Source organism: Scyliorhinus torazame, chromosome 18 (genome assembly GCF_047496885.1).
Source record: "Scyliorhinus torazame isolate Kashiwa2021f chromosome 18, sScyTor2.1, whole genome shotgun sequence".
NCBI lineage: Eukaryota > Metazoa > Chordata > Chondrichthyes > Carcharhiniformes > Scyliorhinidae > Scyliorhinus > Scyliorhinus torazame.
In genome coordinates, this window is record NC_092724.1 from 155,517,429 (window position 1) to 155,535,738 (window position 18,310).

The 18,310-nt window shown below is 48.1% G+C and overlaps 1 protein-coding gene across 1 annotated transcript in view; it reads right to left on the reverse strand.

Moving 5' to 3' along the window:
* The window catches only part of p4hb (prolyl 4-hydroxylase, beta polypeptide), a 45,316-nt gene that overhangs the window by 12,051 nt on the left and 14,955 nt on the right, over positions 1-18,310 (reverse strand). Inside the window, exons 3-4 of the mRNA XM_072483677.1 lie at positions 16,649-16,782; positions 14,131-14,268 (exon numbers count right to left, since the gene is read on the reverse strand). Coding sequence (XP_072339778.1) covers positions 14,131-14,268; positions 16,649-16,782 — 272 coding nt within the window. The remainder of the gene's footprint in view (positions 1-14,130; positions 14,269-16,648; positions 16,783-18,310) is intronic.

Sequence of the window (18,310 nt, forward strand, 5' to 3'; positions counted from 1 at the left end):
TTCAAGTTAGAATATCGCTACTCAAAAGTCTTCACCGTAACCCATTGAAAGCACAACCTCCTGGTTCCATTTACTGCAGCAAACTTACAATTCAGAGTGTCACTTATTTCTACAAAATGCATCCCTACAACATTCGGAGACAGATGTCACAGTCACAGCGAAGTACAGGCTGCTGTGAGCCATTCATACACAGGACATCATCAGCAGCCTTTTGCTTTCAGAAAACGGGTCACTGAAAGGGTGCGATGCTGGAGTGGACGGTGGGTCTGATGAACGACTTAAACATAACTCCCCACAGAGTTTGCCAGAACAGATTGCTAGTTTCATCATTTTCTACACTTGGCACCTTAAACAAGAATCAGGATCGCCTACCAAAATAATCTGCTCCCCGCCATGGATAGGAGGGATAATGGGTCATAAACTTACTAGCGGGTGGACCGCTGGAATTCAGTTTTTATAAACATACTTGCCTGCTGCCAACAAAGGTGCTAAAACCACTGATGGCCGGAGCTGCTTGGGGCCTGCAGCGAAAGAGCTCCAAACAAGGGCAATCTGTATGTCTAGTTGTTTGACATGTAAAAGTCACCTGCACCTTGTTGTTCAAAAGGCAGAATTTGACCCACCAGCTGTACTCTTCACGAAAGCCATTTAAAACCAATCCCACTGCTCCACTTTCCCCTTCACAAGAACACAATTCTGGTGGCCAGGCAACAACAAGGCTATAGCATCTTCACTCTGCAGCCCAGACGCAACAGCTTACATTTAATCTTCCTCACTGTATGCTACATATAACAAGCGACTGATTAGGGACATGTACTGTCCCTTTGAGTGTGAAAAATCATGACTCAAATTTGATTCGAGTTTTTTGAAGAGGTAACCAAGAAGGTAGATGAGGGCAGTGCAGTCGACTTTAGCAAGGCCTTTGACAAGGTACCGCATGGTAGGTTGTTGCACAAGGTTAAATCTCACAGGACCCAGGGCAAGGTAGCCAATTGGATACAAAATTGGCTTGACGACAGAAGACAAAGGGTGGTTGTGGAGGGTGGTTTTTCAAACTGGAGGCCTGTGACCAGTGGTGTGCCTCAGGGATCAGTGCTGGGTCCACTGTTATTTATATTAATGATTTGGAGGTATGGTCAGTAAGTTTGCAGATGACACCAAGATAGGACCGCAACAGGATCTTGATCAATTAGGCCAGTGGGCCGATGGAATTTAATTTAGATAAATGTGGAGTTTAATTTAGATAAATGTGAGGAGATGCATTTTGGTAGATCGAATCGTGGCAAGACCTACTCAGTTAATGGTAGGGAGTTGGGGAGAGTTCTAGAACAAAGATCTGGGAGTACAGGTTCATAGCCGCTTGAAAGTGGAGTCACAGACTTCCGGGTGCGGCTGTGCAGAGCTAGGTCGCATATTCGGCAGCTCCTGCTTGGAACGGACTTTTGGGCTCTTTTACAGGGCCCCCACGGCATTTGTTTGACATTTCCCGGTGTGGGAAGAAGGCTGCAATATTCCCCCGACAGTGTCCCCCAGGAAGGGCATGTCTCTTGGGTGCCAGACACGGCAGAAACAGTAAAAGATTTGGCTGCAACTGCAGGATAAACAGGGCCTCTTCCAGCATGCAGGCGGGGGAAGGGCAAGCTTAAAGCTGCAAGCTGACCCGAGGGCCTGTATCAAAGGTGAATTCTAGCAGCAGAGGGAACAACTGTGAAAAGATCTCATCAAGGCCACTGAAGGGACTTCCGGTTGCGGTGATGCCTAGCTAGCCGCACGCTTCGGCGGCTCCAGCTCAGACGGACCTTCGGGCTCTTTTAAGAGCCCCAACGGGGAATTTTTCGACGACGCAACCCGGTGTGGGGTGTGTGAGAAGGGAGTCCCCCCCAAACGAAGGAGGAAAAAACCGGCGGCGGCGGCTGCAGCGCGAGGAATCGTCGACCAAAGGGTCAGAAAGAGAGAAGTACAAGATGGCGGCAGAGAAAGCGCAGGCGACATGGGGGCCTGAGCAGGATGAAATTGAGAGACGGTGCGTGGAGCTGCTGAAGAGAGAGGTGCTGACCCCGTTGCTACAGGCAATTGAGGGGCTCAAGGAGACACTAGAGACCCAGGAGACAGAGCTCCGCGTGGTGGAGCAGAAGGTGACAGATATGGAGGACGAGATCCTGGGCCTGGCGGTTAAGACACAGACGCACGAGGCACTTCATAAAAAGTGTACTGAAAGGATCGAGGCCCTAGAAAATGGAGCGCGAAGGAAGAACCGTCGGATACTGGGTCTCCCTGAGGGTGTGGAAGGAGTGGACTGTGGAGCGTACGCAAGTATGATGCTGAGCTCACTGATGGGTGCTGAGGCCCCTACGGGCCCCTTGGAGGTGGAGTGGGCAAATCGGATTCCGGCGAGAAGACCAAAAGCGGGAGAACCACCCAGGGCGATAATCGTGCGATTTTACCGCCTTAAGGATAGAGAAGAGGTCCTGAGATGGGCTAAAAAGGTGCTGAGTAGCAGATGGGAGAATGCAGTGGTACGGGTATACCAGGATTGGAGTGCGGAGGTGGCGAGAAGGAGGGCGAGCTTCAACCGAGCCAAAGAGGTGTTGCATAAAAGGAAGGTGAAGTTCAGGATGCTGCAGCCGGCAAGACTATGGGTCACGTATCAGGAGAGACACCATTATTTTGAGGCGGCGGCGGAAGCATGGACCTTCATCAAAGAAGAGAAATTGGATCGGAACTGAGGGACTGATGCTGCAGGAAATGTTATTGTTAATGTTATGGTTGAAGTTAATTGAGAAGTAAATTGGGAAGGGGGGAGACATTGGGGAAATGTGGGCGCCGGTGAGGGGGGAAAGACGGGACATAGTTGGAGGAGGGAGGGGAAAGGGAGCTGCGCCATAAAGAGGCGGGTCAGGTAAAGGGATGTTCCCGCGCCAGAAAGAATAAGGCGGGAAGACAGGCGCAAGGCGGATGATGGGAGTTCCCCACGGGGGGGGGGGGGGGTGTCGAGGAGTGAGTAGCCGGGGTCAGTTGAAGTCAGCTGACATACGGAAGTAATATGGGGGGAGCAATCATGCTAGAGAGAGAGATCTAGCGGGGAGGGGGGGCAACTGGGTTGCTGCTGCGGAAATCCAAAAGGAAATGGCTAATGAGTGGGCGGGCGGGGATGGTGTGCGACGCTGGGGGAGCGAGCAGGAGCGCGGAGGCGGGATATGGGACTGGCCTGGAGAAGGCAATGGCTAGTCGACACGGGAGGGGGGCAGGTAGCCCCCTAGTGAGGCTGATCACGTGGAACGCGAGAGGCCTGAACGGACCGATAAAAAAGGCCCGAGTGCTCGCGCATTTGAAAGGACTAAGGGCAGACGTGGTTATGCTCAAAGAGACTCATCTAAAGGTGGCGGACCAAGTTAGGCTAAGGAAAGGATGGGTGGGACAGGTGTTCCACTCAGGACTGGACGCAAAGAATAGAGGGGTGGCCATTTTGGTGGGGAAACGGGTAGCATTTAAAGCAAAGAACATCGCAGCAGATAGCGGAGGTAGATATGTAATGGTGAGTGGCAGGCTGGAGGGAATGGAGGTCGTGTTGGTTAATGTGTATGCCCCAAACTGGGACAATGCGGGATTTACGAGACGGATGCTGGGGTGTATACCGGACCTGGAGATAGGAAACTTGATTTTAGGAGGGGACTTTAATACGGTGCTGGACCCGGGGCTAGATAGATCCAGCTCAAGGACCGGAAGAAGGCCGGCAGCGGCCAAGGTACTTAAGGGGTTTATGGACCAAATGGGGGGAGTGGATCCATGGCGATTTCTTAGACCTAGGGCTAGGGAGTTTTCCTTCTTCTCCCATGTCCATAAAGTGTACTCCCGGATAGATTTTTTTGTTTTGGGAAGGTCGTTGATCTCTAGGGTGCAAGAAGCTGAATACTCAGCCATAGCGGTTTCGGATCATGCCCCACATTGGGTGGACCTGGAATTAGGAGAGGAAAGGGAGCAGAGAACACTCTGGCGATTAGATGTGGGACTGATGGCGGATGAGGGAGTGTGCAAGAGTGAGGGGGTGTATTGAGAGATACCTGGAGGTCAATGACGACGGCAAGGTCCCTGTGGGAGTGGTATGGGAAGCACTAAAAGCGGTGGTCAGAGGAGAGCTGATCTCCATTGGGGCCCACAAAAGGAAAACAGAGGCCAAGGAAAGGGAAAGATTACTGGGGGAGATTTTAAGGGTGGATAGGGAATTTGCAGAGACCCCGGAGGAGGAATTGTACAGGGAGAGGAGACGACTCCAGACGGTATTTGACCTTCTGACCACCAGAAAGGCGGAGGTACTGTGGAGGAAGGCACAGGGGAGGAGGTATGAATATGGGGAAAAGGCTAGTCGCCTGTTGGCTCATCAATTGTGAAAGAGGGCAGCAGCGAGGGAGATAGGAGGAATTAGAGACGAAAGGGGAGACACGGTGCGAAGGGCAGGAAAGATAAGAGGTGTTCAAGACCTTCTATGAGGAACTGTATAGGTCTCAACCCCCAGAGGGAGAGGAGGGGATGCGGCAGTTCCTGGACCAATTGAGGTTCCCGAAAGTGGAGGAGCGGGGGGTGGTAGGCCTGGGGGCACCGATTGGGGTGGACAAGGTTATTAAGGAGACTGGATAGCATGCAAGCAGGGAAGGCCCCGGGACCAGACGGGTTCCCGGTGGAGTATTACAGAAAATATGTGGACTTGTTGGCCCCGTTGATGGTGAGGACGTTCAATGAGGCCAGGAAAGGGGGGACTCTACCCCCGACGATGTCGGAGGCGATGATATCGTTAATTTTGAAGAGGGATAAAGATCCGTGGCAGTGCGGGTCCTATAGACCCATTTCATTATTGAACGTGGACGCCAAATTGTTGGCAAAGGTACTGGCATCGAGGACAGAGGACTGTGTCCCGGGGGTGGTGCACGAAGACCAGACAGGGTTCGTAAAAGGGAGACAACTGAATGTTAATGTGCGACGACTATTAGGGGTGATAATGATGCCCCCAGTGTAGGGGGAGGCAGAGATAGTGGCGGCAATGGACGCAGAGAAGGCATTTGATAGGGTGGAGTGGGAGTATTTATGGGAAGTGTTAAGGAGGTTTGGGAACGGGTTTATTAGCTGGGTTAGACTGCTTTATGGGGCTCCAACGGCAAGCGTAGTTACAGGTCGACATAGATCGGAGTATTTCCGACTATATAGGGGAACAAGACAGGGATGCCCGCTGTCTCCATTGTTGTTCGCGTTGGCAATTGAACCTCTGGCCATGGCGTTGAGAGACTCCAGGAAATGGAGAGGGGTGATTAGAAGGGGAGAAGAACACAGTCTCGTTATACGCGGATGACCTATTGTTATACGTGTCGGACCCAGCGGGGGGGATGATAGAGGTTATGCGAATTTTGAGGGGGTTCGGGGATTTCTCGGGGTATAGGCTAAACATGGGGAAGAGTGAATTATTTGTGATACATCCAGGGGACCAGAGTAGAGAGATAGAAGGCTTGCCTCTAAGGAAAGTGGAAAGAAACTTACGATACCTGGGGATTCAGATCGCTAGGAGCTGGGGAACCTTGCACAGACTTAATCTGACATGGTTGGTAGAACAAATGGAGGACTTCAAGGAGGTGGGACATGCAGCCTCTATCGCTGGCGGGCAGGGTGCAAGCAATTAAGATGATGGTCCTCCCGAGGTTCTTATTTGTATTTCAATGTCTCCCTATACTAATCACGAAGACCTTTTTTAATAAAATAGACAGGAGCATCACGAGCTTCGTGTGGGCAGGGAAAGTTCCGAGAGTAAGGAGGGGGTTCCTTCAGCGTAGTAGGGACAGAGGAGGATTGGCACTACCGAACTTGGGCGATTACTATTGGGCCGCCAATGTGGCAATGATACGTAAATGGATGATGGAGGGTGAGGGAGCGGCGTGGGAAAGACTGGAGAGAAAGTCCTGTAAAGGGACGAGTTTAGAGGCGCTGGTGACGGCGCCGCTACCGATCTCACCTAAAAAGTTTACCACGAACCCGGTGGTGGCGGCAACATTGAATATCTGGGGACAGTGAAGGCGACAGAGAGGGGTGCAAGGAGCCCTGGTGGGGTCCCCAATCAGGAACAACCATAGGTTCGCCCCAGGAAGAATGGATGGAGGATTTCAGAGCTGGTACCAGTTGGGAATTAGGAGGGTGGGTGATTTATTTATAGATGGGACTTTTGCGAGCTTGGGAGCATTGGAGGAAAAGTATAAGTTGCCCCGGGGAAATTTCTTGAGATATATGCAGGTGAGGGAATTTCCATTGCTCCCGACACAGGGGATACAGGACAGGGTGCTTTCAGGGGTGTGGGTCAGAGAGGGCAAGGTGTCAGAGATTTACCGAGAGCTGAGGGAAGAGGGGGAGGAGTCGGTGGGCGAACTAAAAGGAAAGTGGGAAGAACTAGGGGAGGAGATAGAGGAGGGTATGTGGGCTGATGCCCTCAGCAGGGTAAATTCCTCTTCCTCATGCGCCAGGCTTAGCCTGATTCAATTTAAGGTGCTACATAGAGCACACATAACGGGAGCAAGATTGAGCAGGTTCTTTGGAGTGGAGGACAAATGTGGGAGGTGTGGCGGGAGCACGGCAAACCACGCACATATGTTTTGGGCGTGCCCGGCACTGGAAGGGTATTGGAAGGGAGTGACAGGAGTGATTTCGCGGGTGGTGAAGGCCAGGGTCAGCTCTATTTGGAGTTGCGGAAGAGCCGGGAGTGCAGGAGGCGAAAGAGGCCGACGTTGTGGCCTTTGCGTCCCTAGTAGCCCGGCGCAGGATCCTACTCATGTGGAAGGAGGCGAAACCCCCCGGACCGGAGGCCTGGGTAAATGATATGGCGGGGTTCATTAAACCGGAGCAGATAAAGTTTGCCCTGAGAGGATCGGCCCAAGGGTTCACCAGGTGGTGGCAGCCATTTCTCGACTACCTAGGGGAACGTTAGAGGGAAGACAGATGACCAGCAGCAGCAACCCAGGGGGAAGGGGGGGGGGGGGGGGGGTTTAGTTTAGTTTAGGTCAAAGATAGAGGTTTTGTTACTTGTGTATTGTTAAAAATTTCTGTATTGTTATTGTTGCGTTTGCTTTGCAAGAGGGGAAAAATTGTTGTTTGGGAAAAAATTTCAATAAAACATATTTTAAAAAAAAAGTGGAGTCACAGGTGGACAAGGTGGTGAAGGCAGCATGTTTGGCTTCATTGGTCAGAACATTGAATACAGGAGTTGGGGCGTCTTGCTGAAGTTGTACAAGAAATTAGTAGGGCCACACCTGTCTAGTTCTGGTCATCCCATTCTAGAAAGGATATTATTAAACTAGGATATTATTAAACTAGAAAGACTTGGCTGTCACCGGGACTTGATAGCTCGAGTTAAAAAGGAGAAGCTGGAACCTTTCCCCTGGAGCGTCGGAGGCTCAGGGGGTGATCGAGGTCTGTAAAATAATGAGGGGCATCAATAAGGTTGACGGTCAACATCTTTTCCCAAAGGTAGGTGTGTGTAAAACTAGAGGGCACAGGTTTTTAAGGTGAGAGGGGAGAGATACGAAAGTGCCCAGAGTGGTAATTTTTTCCCCCAGAGGGTGGCGAGTGTCTGGAACAAGCCGAAATAGGTAGTAGAGACAGGGACAATTATTATTATTATTTTTTTTTTTATAAAGGCATTGAGAGTTATATGGGCCAAATGCAGGCAATGGGACTAGCTTAGTGATAGAAACTGGGCAGCATGGGCCGAAGGGCCTGTTTCTATGTTGCAAACCTCCGACTGTCGGTGGATTGGCCACGTGGAATTGCCCTTTAATTGGGGGGAAAAATGAATTGGGTACTTTCAATTTATTTTTTAAAAGTGAATAGTGCTGTGGTGTGTTACAGTAATCATTTTTTAAAAAAAGTTTGTATGAAACACCAGCCTTGAGCTTCCCCAAATATTTCTCAGCAGTAAAGAAGCTGCAGACCAAAACGGGGGCTCCAGGTAGCTTCTCGGTGCCTCTCCAAGCCCAGGGGGTAGTCGGAACATTCAAAAGTGCTGCCTGACCAAAATAAGCCAACTCAGACTAGGCGGCAAGCCTTCTTTACGGACAGCACTATACTAGCCAGGGCTAAACGTCTGCCCATGTCTTTACACATTTGGTAGGCTCAGGGCAATTTCCTGGGTCAGCCACAAGGCTAGTGATTGTACCCAGAATGATGCTGCCACCCACTGGCTTTCCTGGAGACTGCAGCTATGAAGATCCAGTGTCAAAAAGAATAAGCTAGAGACTGAAACAGAGTCCCAAGAGTTTCCTCAATTGAAGGGGTAGGAAACAGGCAATTATAAAAATAATAATCTTTTATTAGTGTCACAAGTAGACTCACATTAACACTGCAATGAAGTTACTGTGAAAATCTTCTCGTTGCCACACTCCAACACCAGAGCGAGAATTCAGAATTTCCAATTCACCCAACAAGCTAGTCTTTCGTGACTTGTGGGAGGAAACCGGAGCTCCCGGAGGAATTCCCCTTCCATTTGTGGCCTGTATGATGTCTGGTGAATTGTTGCTCAAGTTCATCCATTTATTGCATTGCTCGATGTTAAACCCCCAAGAGTGGGCCCCACTGCAAAACACAGCAGGTCAAGTCAAGGGGTGAAAATCACTGTTCTGTGGATCTGGTAAACTGAGCAAAGGGAATCCTTTCCCCATAGATCCAGGGGATCTCTCGCCCATGTCTTCAGCAGATTTGCTGCTCAGGGCAAACTTATTAATGTTTCAATTGTGTTATACAGAAAATATCCACCTATCCCTCTTAACATGGGGGCCTCAGAAGCAAAATGGATTTAAACCATTGATCAAGGGAAAATAGTGGAGTACTGTCTACAAATACTGCCAGCCACTGGTAACAGATTCTAGGCCCAATCTAACCAAGGAAACCTGCATCATCAGCTGCACTGGGTGGAGGTTATGGTGCGATCATCGTTAATTAACAAACTGATTGTTTAATTAATAGAGAATAGCTGCAAATTCAGTCAAGTACTAAGCAGGTTAAGTAACCCACAGTATGCATACTGATTCAGGACCTACCACTAGTCACCAACAGAAAGCTGTTGCACCACAATTAATGTTGGGTTCGATTCCGGCCCCAGGTCACTGTCCGTGTGGAGTTTGCATATTCTCCCTGCGTCTGCATGGGTCTCACCCCACAACCCCAAAAAGGATGTGCAGGATAGGTGGATTGGCCATGTCTTTTATTAAAACAGTAAAAAAAATCTACAAAAAACAAATGGTACAAGCACTAAACTTTGCACTGGAGAGACCAGATACCCTCGCCTCTGTCCCAACAGAAGGGAAAGGAAGAGAGGTGATGGGGAGAGAGCGGAAAGGAGGGTGGTGGGGAGGGAGGGAGTCAGAGTGTTGGTGGAGGGGGGGGGCGCAAATAGGGCACTGCCTGAACTATCTACAGAGGCAGAAAAATAAAAGAACCTTCAATTATGCAGATTTCAGGAGTCCCCCAGAGGGGGTGAGGGGACAGTGTCAGGCACGAGTGAGCCCTGCATCCCCCTACAGAGCGCCTAATGTGCACCGTGCTCTGCTAAATTGCCCCTTATTTGGAAAAAATAATTGGGCACTCAAATTTATTTTAAAAACAATTAACGTAGGGTTCTTGGTTACTTTTATAATCTATTAATCGCCCATCATTGAAATCATTGGACTTGAATTTGGAACTTAATTGCAGTCACTGCATTGAGCTCGTCAGTAACAGTTGGGAAAGGGACAGATGTGTACTTCCAGCAAGGCAAGTGCTTCATCTCCTGGTGAAAGTATCAATTCACTAGCCCTTTGTGAAATACAGAAGGCCATTCAATTCTACCTCGATAATGAATGATCTGCATCTTAGTTCCATATTCAATATGGAAGTGTGTAACAAAAACCAACCACGTTCCAAATTGGAGACGGTGGGTGGAGAAGAAAAGCCTGGGTTTTAGGCCCGATAAAATCAGGCACTAAGCACAGCCAACCCCGGACAGCCTGATGGGAATTCTAACTTGGCCAAACAAATACATGAAGCACGACAAACTGCCAGGACATGTTGTCAATCACCCATCAGGAGACAATCGGCTCCATTCATACGGATCAATGTGTTTTGGGTTACCCAGAACAAACCAGACTTTCTGGCACCCAGAGCATCCGCTATGGTGCCAGGAACATGCAGACAATACTACACCTAGGGGAGAGTCTCTGGCGAACTGCTGAGTGGCCATCAACAATTCCATTGGGTATTGTGACCCCCCCCCCCCCCCCCCCCCCACCCCGCCCCTCTTCCAAGGCCACATTGGCCGAGGGCCAGAGAATTTTCTGGAAAGACGCACGGGGCCGGGGGACGGCGCAGCAAAAACTACAGATTCTTCGCTCTGGATGAAGAAATTCCTCGTCACTTCAGCCCCAAAAGGTTTACCCCTTATCCTCAAACTACGACCACCCTAGCTCTGGACACTCCCACCATCGGGAACATGGGAACATTCTTTCGGAATCTACCCAGTCTAATCTTGTTAGAAGTTTCGATGAGATTCCCTCATTCCAAATTTCAATTAACATAATTCGAACTGACTTCGTCCTGCCCAAGGACTTCGGGAGTCCCCCAGAGAGGGTGAGGGGACAGTGTCAGGCACGAGTGAGCCCTGCACCCCGCTACAGAGTGCCTAATGTGCACCGTGCTCTGCTAAATTGCCCCTTAATTGGAAAAATCAAGTCCTTAGTACTGCATAAGGGCTGGTTTAGCACAGGGCTGAATCGCTGGCTTTTAAAGCAGACCAAGACAGGCCAGCAGCACTGTTCAATTCCCGTACCGGCCTCTCCAAACAGGCGCCGGAATGTGGCGACTAGGGGCTTTTCACAGTAACTTCATTGAAGCCTACTTGTGACAATAAGCGATTTTCATTTCATTTCATTTCCATTTCCATGAATCAGCCTGGTAAAACTACGCTGCACTCCCTCCGCAGCAAGAACATTCTTCCTCAGATTAAGGATGCCAAGACTGCACACTACTCTAGGTGTGGCCTTACCAATGCCCTATACAACTGCAGTAAAACATCCCTATTCCTATACTCAAATCCGCTCGCTATGAAGGCCAACATGCCATTTGTCTTTGTACCTGCGTGCTTACTTTGAGCGACTGATGCACAAGGACACCAAGGTCTCACTGAGTATCCACCTCACTCAATTTACACCTAAACAATAATCTGCCTTGCTATTTTTGCTAGATAACCTCATTTATCTACATTATACTGCATCTGCCCACTCACCCAGCCTGACCCAAAGCCTACTGAAGCAGCTCTGCATCCTCACCACAGCTCACCCTCCCACCACACATCACCTGCAAATATGGAGATAATACATCTAGTTCCCTTGTCCAAATCATTAACATACATGAAGTTGGGGGTCCTAGCACACATCCCTGCAGTACCCCACTAGACACTGCCCGCCAACCAGAAAATACCCATTTATTCCAACAGTTTGCTTCCCATCTGCTAACCAGCTTTCTATCCATCTCCAGACACTATCTGCAATCCCATGTGCGTGAACTTTACAAAAGAACAAAGAACATTACAGTAGAACAGGCCCTTCGACCCACCAAGCCTGCACCCATCCTGATTCCTTATTTAGACCTATTTATTGCCCAATCGGTACCCCTTCATTCCCCACCCATTCGTGTGTCTATCACGATACAATGTTAAACATCACTATCGTGCCCGCCTCCACCACATCCACTGACAACGTGTTCCAGGCACCAACCATCCACTGCGTGAAAAGCTTTCCCTGCACATCTCCCCTAAACGTTCCCACTCACCTTGTATCAGCGTCCCGTTTTAATGGAGTCTTCCACCCTGGGAAAAAGCTTCTGGCTGTCTATATCTTGTGTAATTTTGTAGACCTCTCAATCAGGTCTCCCCTCAGCCTCGGTCTTTCCAACGAAAACAAATCTCGAGTCTATTCGACCTCTCCTGATAGCCAACACCCCCCAGACCAGGCAACATCCTGGTAAACGCACTTTGCACTCGCGCTCTCCCAAGATTTGAGACAGACCAGAAGTGGAAGGAAGCAGCATGCAACACCTTCGTAGAAATCTGCTGGGAGACCTTGTCTAAGTCCAAATAAATCACATCCACTAGTTCTCCCTGGTCAACTCTACTAGTTACATCTTCAAATCGTGTCAAGCAGGATTTCCATTTCTTAAATCCTTGCTGACTTTGATTAGACCATTGCATTCCAAAACCTATGCTATGAAATCCTTGATAATGGACTCTAGCAACTTCGCTATCACCAACATTGGATTCACTGCTCTATAGTTCCCTGTTTTCCCCTTACCTCCGTTTTTTTTAAAATAGTGGGCTTACATTAGCTATCCTATCTGGAGGGCTCAGTGGGCTAGACAGCTGGTTTGTGATGCAGAACAAGGCCAGCAGCGCAGGTTCAATTCCCGTACCAGTTTACCTGAACAGGCGCCGGAATGTGGTGACTAGGGGCGTTTCACAGTATCATACTTGCGACAAAAAAGTTCCAAAAATGATTATTATTATCTGTAAGACCCATTCCAGAGTTCAAAGAATTTTAAAATGACCAAAGAATCTACTATTTCTCGGGCCACTTCCTTAGTTACTCTGGGATGAAAATTATCAGGCCCTGGATATTTATCTACCATCAACCCCATTAATTCCCTCAAAACCATTTTTTTTTTTTTAAAAAACTAATTTACTTCAGCTCCTCACTGAAACCAATGTTTCTCAGAACTTACAGTACATTATGTCTTCCTTTCTGACGACAAAACAAATTAAGAATTTAGTTCCTCAGCCATTTCTTTGTCCCCGTTATGAATCAGTTTCTGACTGTGAGGAGCCTACATTAGTTTTTAAAATCAATTCTTCTCTGGTATATACCTATTGTGAGTTCATGTTCCCCGCGAACTTACTTCCATATTGTATTTTCCCCATCAATCCCTTGATCTGCCTTTGCTGAATTTTAAACAGTTTCCCATCCTCAGGTCAATTATGAAATATCTTGGGATAATTCAAGAGGTTTACTGCGTTAAATAAATTTGATTTTATTTTACACTTTTGTCCTTTGGGCAGCACGGTAGCACAGTGGTTAGCATTGCTGCTTCACAGCGCCAGTGTCCCAGGTTCGATTCCCAGCTTGGGTCACTGTCTGTGTAGAGTTTGCACATTCTCCCCATGTCTGCGCGGGTTTCCTCCGGGTGCTCCGGTTTCCTCCCACAGTCCCGAAAGATGCGCTGTTAGGTAATTTGGACATTCTGAATTCTCCCTCAGTGTACCCGAACAGATTATCATTTGTTCACCCTGCCAATAGGCATCTGGATAAAACATTTGATTAATAAACTGGTTGAAGTGTCTGGAGTGTCACAAACACATCTGTGCTCCCTGTATTGACCAGTTCACCCCAGATTTCTATTTGTTCTCCCTGTATCTAACAGCCTTGCTCTGGACCACAGGGAAAATAAAGACTTGGGTCGCTCATAAGCTGCACAGATCCTATGAGAACAATGTATCTACAGCAAAATATCACAGATGAAAGCAAAGTGGGAGGAAAAGTTGGGAGAGGATATGGAGGAGGGATTCTGGTGTGAGGTGCTCCAGAGAGTGAATGCCTCCACCTCTTGCGCAAGGTTGGGGCTGATACAGCTGAAGGTGGTATAAGAGCGCACCTCACGAGGGAGAGGATGAGCCGATTCTTTGAAGGAGGAGAAGGTGTGTGAGAGCGTTACAGGGAGGGACCTGCTGGAATTCTTGACTCTTGAGAAGGTTAAGTTTCAACTGAGGGGAAGGATGGAGGGGTTCTACAATTCATGGGCATTATTCACTTTCAAGAACTGGATAACATCGAACATTAGTTTGGGCGGGGGTTAATGGCGGCTATGGGTGGTTCCTGATTCCTTCTTGTCATTTGTTTATGTGAACATGCCAAAGATGTGCAGGGTAGGTGAATTGGCCACGCTAAATTGCCCTTTAATTGGAAAAAAATGAATTAGGTACTTATTTATTAAAAAAACAGTACTCCAGAGCCCAGGCTGTCGACAAATGCTGGGTTAGAAGTCAAAACATTTTGCTCTGCAGCTACAAACGAGACCAATTACCTTCTTGAAAAGGACAACTCCGTCCTTCTTCACATCATACTTGGTAAAGAGATCTGCTTGTGAAGTGATTCCAAAAGGCACCTCGTCAAAGGCCTCTGCAGCCTGCAGGAATATTTTGGCATCGCTCCCTTCCACATCCTGAAAGAGAGACACAGCTTTATTCAGACATTTATCATCAACATTTACCCAGCAGCAAATTTTACTTTACTCCAATTGAAGTGAATGGCAGGAATACCCTCTCTTCGTAACCCCATAAAATCAGACACTTGAGCTTCAAGCTGATCAAATAAAATCAGATTTCTCTATTCCAGATGGCAGAAACAACCAACATCCAGGTGACCACACAGGCTACAATGGCAGAATTCCTGCACTGAGGCAACAGATTTGAGAGACAAGGGTCTCCCTCCTCCCCAAAAATATTGGTTTCTTTAGCATGGTGTTCAAAGTGCTGACACCAAAAGTCAAATACAGGTAGCAAGTGGTTAGCACTGCTGCTTCAGCACTGGGGACCCAGGTTCAATTCGGACCTTGGATGTCTGTGCGGAGTCTGCAGCTTCTCCCCACGGGTTTCCTCCGGGTGCTCCGGTTTCCTCCCACAGTCCAAAGTTGTGCAGGTTAGGTGCATTGGCCAGGATCAAAACACGAGTTGGGGATAGGGCAGGGAAATGAGCTGAGGTAACGTGCTTGGAGGGTCAGTGATGGGCTGATTGGCCTCATTCTGCACTGTGGGGATACCATGATCATTTTGTGATAATGAAAATACAGGCTTCTGCAAATTAAGGAAACTAAAAAAAGACTCCAAATGGAGGGTTCACAAACTTGCATTGGGTCAGCCAAAGCAGTGATATACTCTAGGATTAAGGCTAACCAGCAATGGAAAATTAACAGCCCAAATAAAACATTGCTTACACCAATGAAAACTTGGTTTCTCATTTGTCCTGTCCAGGGATATGGCAACATTTGTACGTAGTGACTTTTAGAAATTCAGTTAGTTAAAGAAAGCGTTGCTTCTGATCATGGCAGAGCGGATGGAAGGGTGGTTCCCATCTAGGATGGAGACCAGTTGGGGTCAACAGGAGAGGCAAGTTATTAAATACATTTAGACCAAATTAAAATTGACAAGGGAGTCTTTGAGTGGAAGTGAGCGAAGACAGTGCTAGGTGATGCCGAGAATATGGCTTATGATTAGTTTACCATTTTAGCAGCATTGATGCAGTTATTTTGGGAGGTGTCAAGACACCAGATGACAGAAGGCATGATTTTATGCAGCCACATACGTACAGGATGTAGAGGGAAGAAAATAGTCTTGGACAGTAGATCACGTAGGCTTCGGAGTCAACCAGCATTCCCTAGACTCCAACAAATTGGAGACTGAGAAAGAAGCAAAGCCTCAACACTTGACGAAAGGTCCTTAACCCAAAATATTATCTGTACCCTCCCTGAATGATGCCAGACTTGTGTTTACAGAATGATGCATTTTTATTCTGGAGCCCATGTGTTATACAAACAATGTTCCCAACAGCACATCTCTAGCCACACTTGGCTGCCCTTGTATCCTGCAGTGACACAATCCCACAATTAAAACCTCGGGGGTTCCATTTCTAACCCTACATCTAATTGCAGAATGAACACAGGGGCACAACTTCTGTTGGTCATCACTGGTTTCACACCAGACCCAAGATTCGTCACTTGATACCCTTTCTATCAGTTTCCACACCCACTTGCTGCATTTTAACATTAGCACAGGCAGCCCTGTCTTTCACACTTGCATTGTCAAGGCACTAAACCATGAAAAGGCACTAAACCATGAACTTTAGCGACTATAGATTAGAATCATCAACTGGCAATACACTGGAGTGCAGTTATTGGCCTATGCCATAGCTTGAATTGGGAACTAAATTTACCAAAATTGACAATCTACATTTTCCACTTCCTTTTAAAGGCTCTGTAGATGTAAAACCCAGTGTCATTTTTTGAGACAATCCACACTTTTGTATTCTTTTGCCAGCAAATGACCCTGCGGTTGTTTTTCATCGTTATTTGAAGAATTTCCAAGTGATTTAACATCTTCACTCGCTACTGGGTTTTAAGCAACAAGCAACCATTAGAGCAAAGTAATGCCCAAGTGCAATTGCACACAAGTGACGGCTCCTACATGGCCACTCAAATTAAACTTGGTTAGCAACATGTCTGACATTTCAGCTTCATGTTACAGCAGGCCAGGGCTGGACAACTCAATGCCAGTTTTCAATCCACCTTTTGACAGCAGAAACGATTCTTCTTTCAAGGAAAGGGAATGGACAATTTGTCCATTGCTTGTGCGAAACATCGCCTGTAGTCAGTGGTTGCCAAGCAGGACACATAGTAGAGACCGTCACATGCAGTGAACACGACTTATTACTTCACTATACAAAATAAGCAGCCAATTAAACTACACTGCCCTTATTCACATTATACAGTCTGCACGTGTACACATTTGCACAGGTTGTGACACAAGCTTTTTAAGAGATATCAGTACCTTGAAAAACCCGATGATAACCACTTCAGAGGACTCTACGAGTTTCTCAGCAGCATCTGCTTCAGTGATGGTGTCTGCTGCGGGTCCCATGCGTTTATTCAGCCAGTTCACAATATCTTCATGCTGTCTTCCAGCTAAGAGGAAGGTTAAAGCACGTTAAAAGGAATACTTAACTCTTATGCAGCCGCCTCACAAAATAACGAGAGGAGATGCCACTTTAGATTAGCCAAGTGACTGGACCCTACATGGTGAACTCTGCTCCTTAAGAGCCAATCATGTCATCAGGGGCTGGTTTAGCACAGGGCTAAATCACTGGCTTTGAAAGCAGGCCAGCATCACGGTTCAATTCCCGTACCAGCCTCCCCGAACAGGCGCTGGAATGTGGCGACTAGGGGCTTTTCACAGTAACTTCATTTAAAGCCTACTTGTGACAATAAGCGATTTTCATTCATTCATTTCATTACGTGCAAACCAGCAAGAACGTAACAGTAGCCGGACTTCCAGTGATGGCGGGCAGGAGGCAGCCGCACACTAGTGCTCCCGCTCGGGAATAGAAATTTCAGGGTTTTAACACCCGGTCCCAGGGGCAAAGGAGACTGAAAAGGCTGTAAGAAGGCACAGGGAGGAGAAATGTCCAAACTTGCAGACAAAGCGGGTGGTGAAAAACGATGTTAATGAAAGTCCACCAGTGAGTGGAAAAGTCAATACAGGAACTGTGAGGAAAGCGGAGGCTGGAGCACCAGGGGAGGCCGCATCACTCACAGCAGAAATGACCAAGGTGATGGCTGTGGAACTTGAAAAACAGTTCACAAAGCACATGGAAGCGATGAAGGAGATGGGGGCTGTATTGAAAGTGCTGGTGGAGTAGGCGATTGCCCTGGTGAGGGCAGGGGTAACAAACACAGTGGCAGAGGTGCGGAAGGTGAGACACTGAAGGAAGTGGAAGAGGCATTATCGCAGCACAGTGATCAACTCACCTTGATGGGGAAGGAGTTGCTGAAGGTGACAGAGACCAACAAGGGTCTGCGAGCCAAAATGGAAGACCTGGAAAACAGATCCAGGTGGCAAAATCTGAGGATCGTGGGTCTGCCCGAAGGGGTGGAAGGCCAGAGGCCGACGGAGTATTTTGCCACGATGTCGGTGAAGCTATTGGGGGGAGGGGGACGATCCCTCTCGATACGAACTGGATCGGGCTCATCGATCGTGGAGGCCTATACCAAAGGTGAGTGAGCCGCCAAGAGTAGTAACTGTGTTTCCGTAGGTACTGCATGAAGGAGAAGGTGCTGTGCTGGGCAAAACAGAAGTGGGTGGTGCAGTCGGCTGGAGCACACATATACCAGGACTTTTACAGTGGAGCTGGTGAAAAGGCGGGCTGCCTTTAGCCGGGTGAAGAAGGCACTGTACATCAGCAAGGTGCAGTGCGGCATAGTATATCCAGCTTAAGTTGAGGGTGACCTACAAATCCAAGGAGTTTTATTTTGGGGCGGCAGAGGAGTTTGCAAAGGCAGAATTGAGAAATGGGACCGAGAGCAGGCGTGTACCAATGCAGCCTCACGTAACTTTATTTTTTTCACTGTGTGTTGGTGTACTAAATGAGTCGACGCTGTATATATTTGGACAAGGGAAGAGTTGGGACTTTCATTTGCAATGATGGTTCTTTGG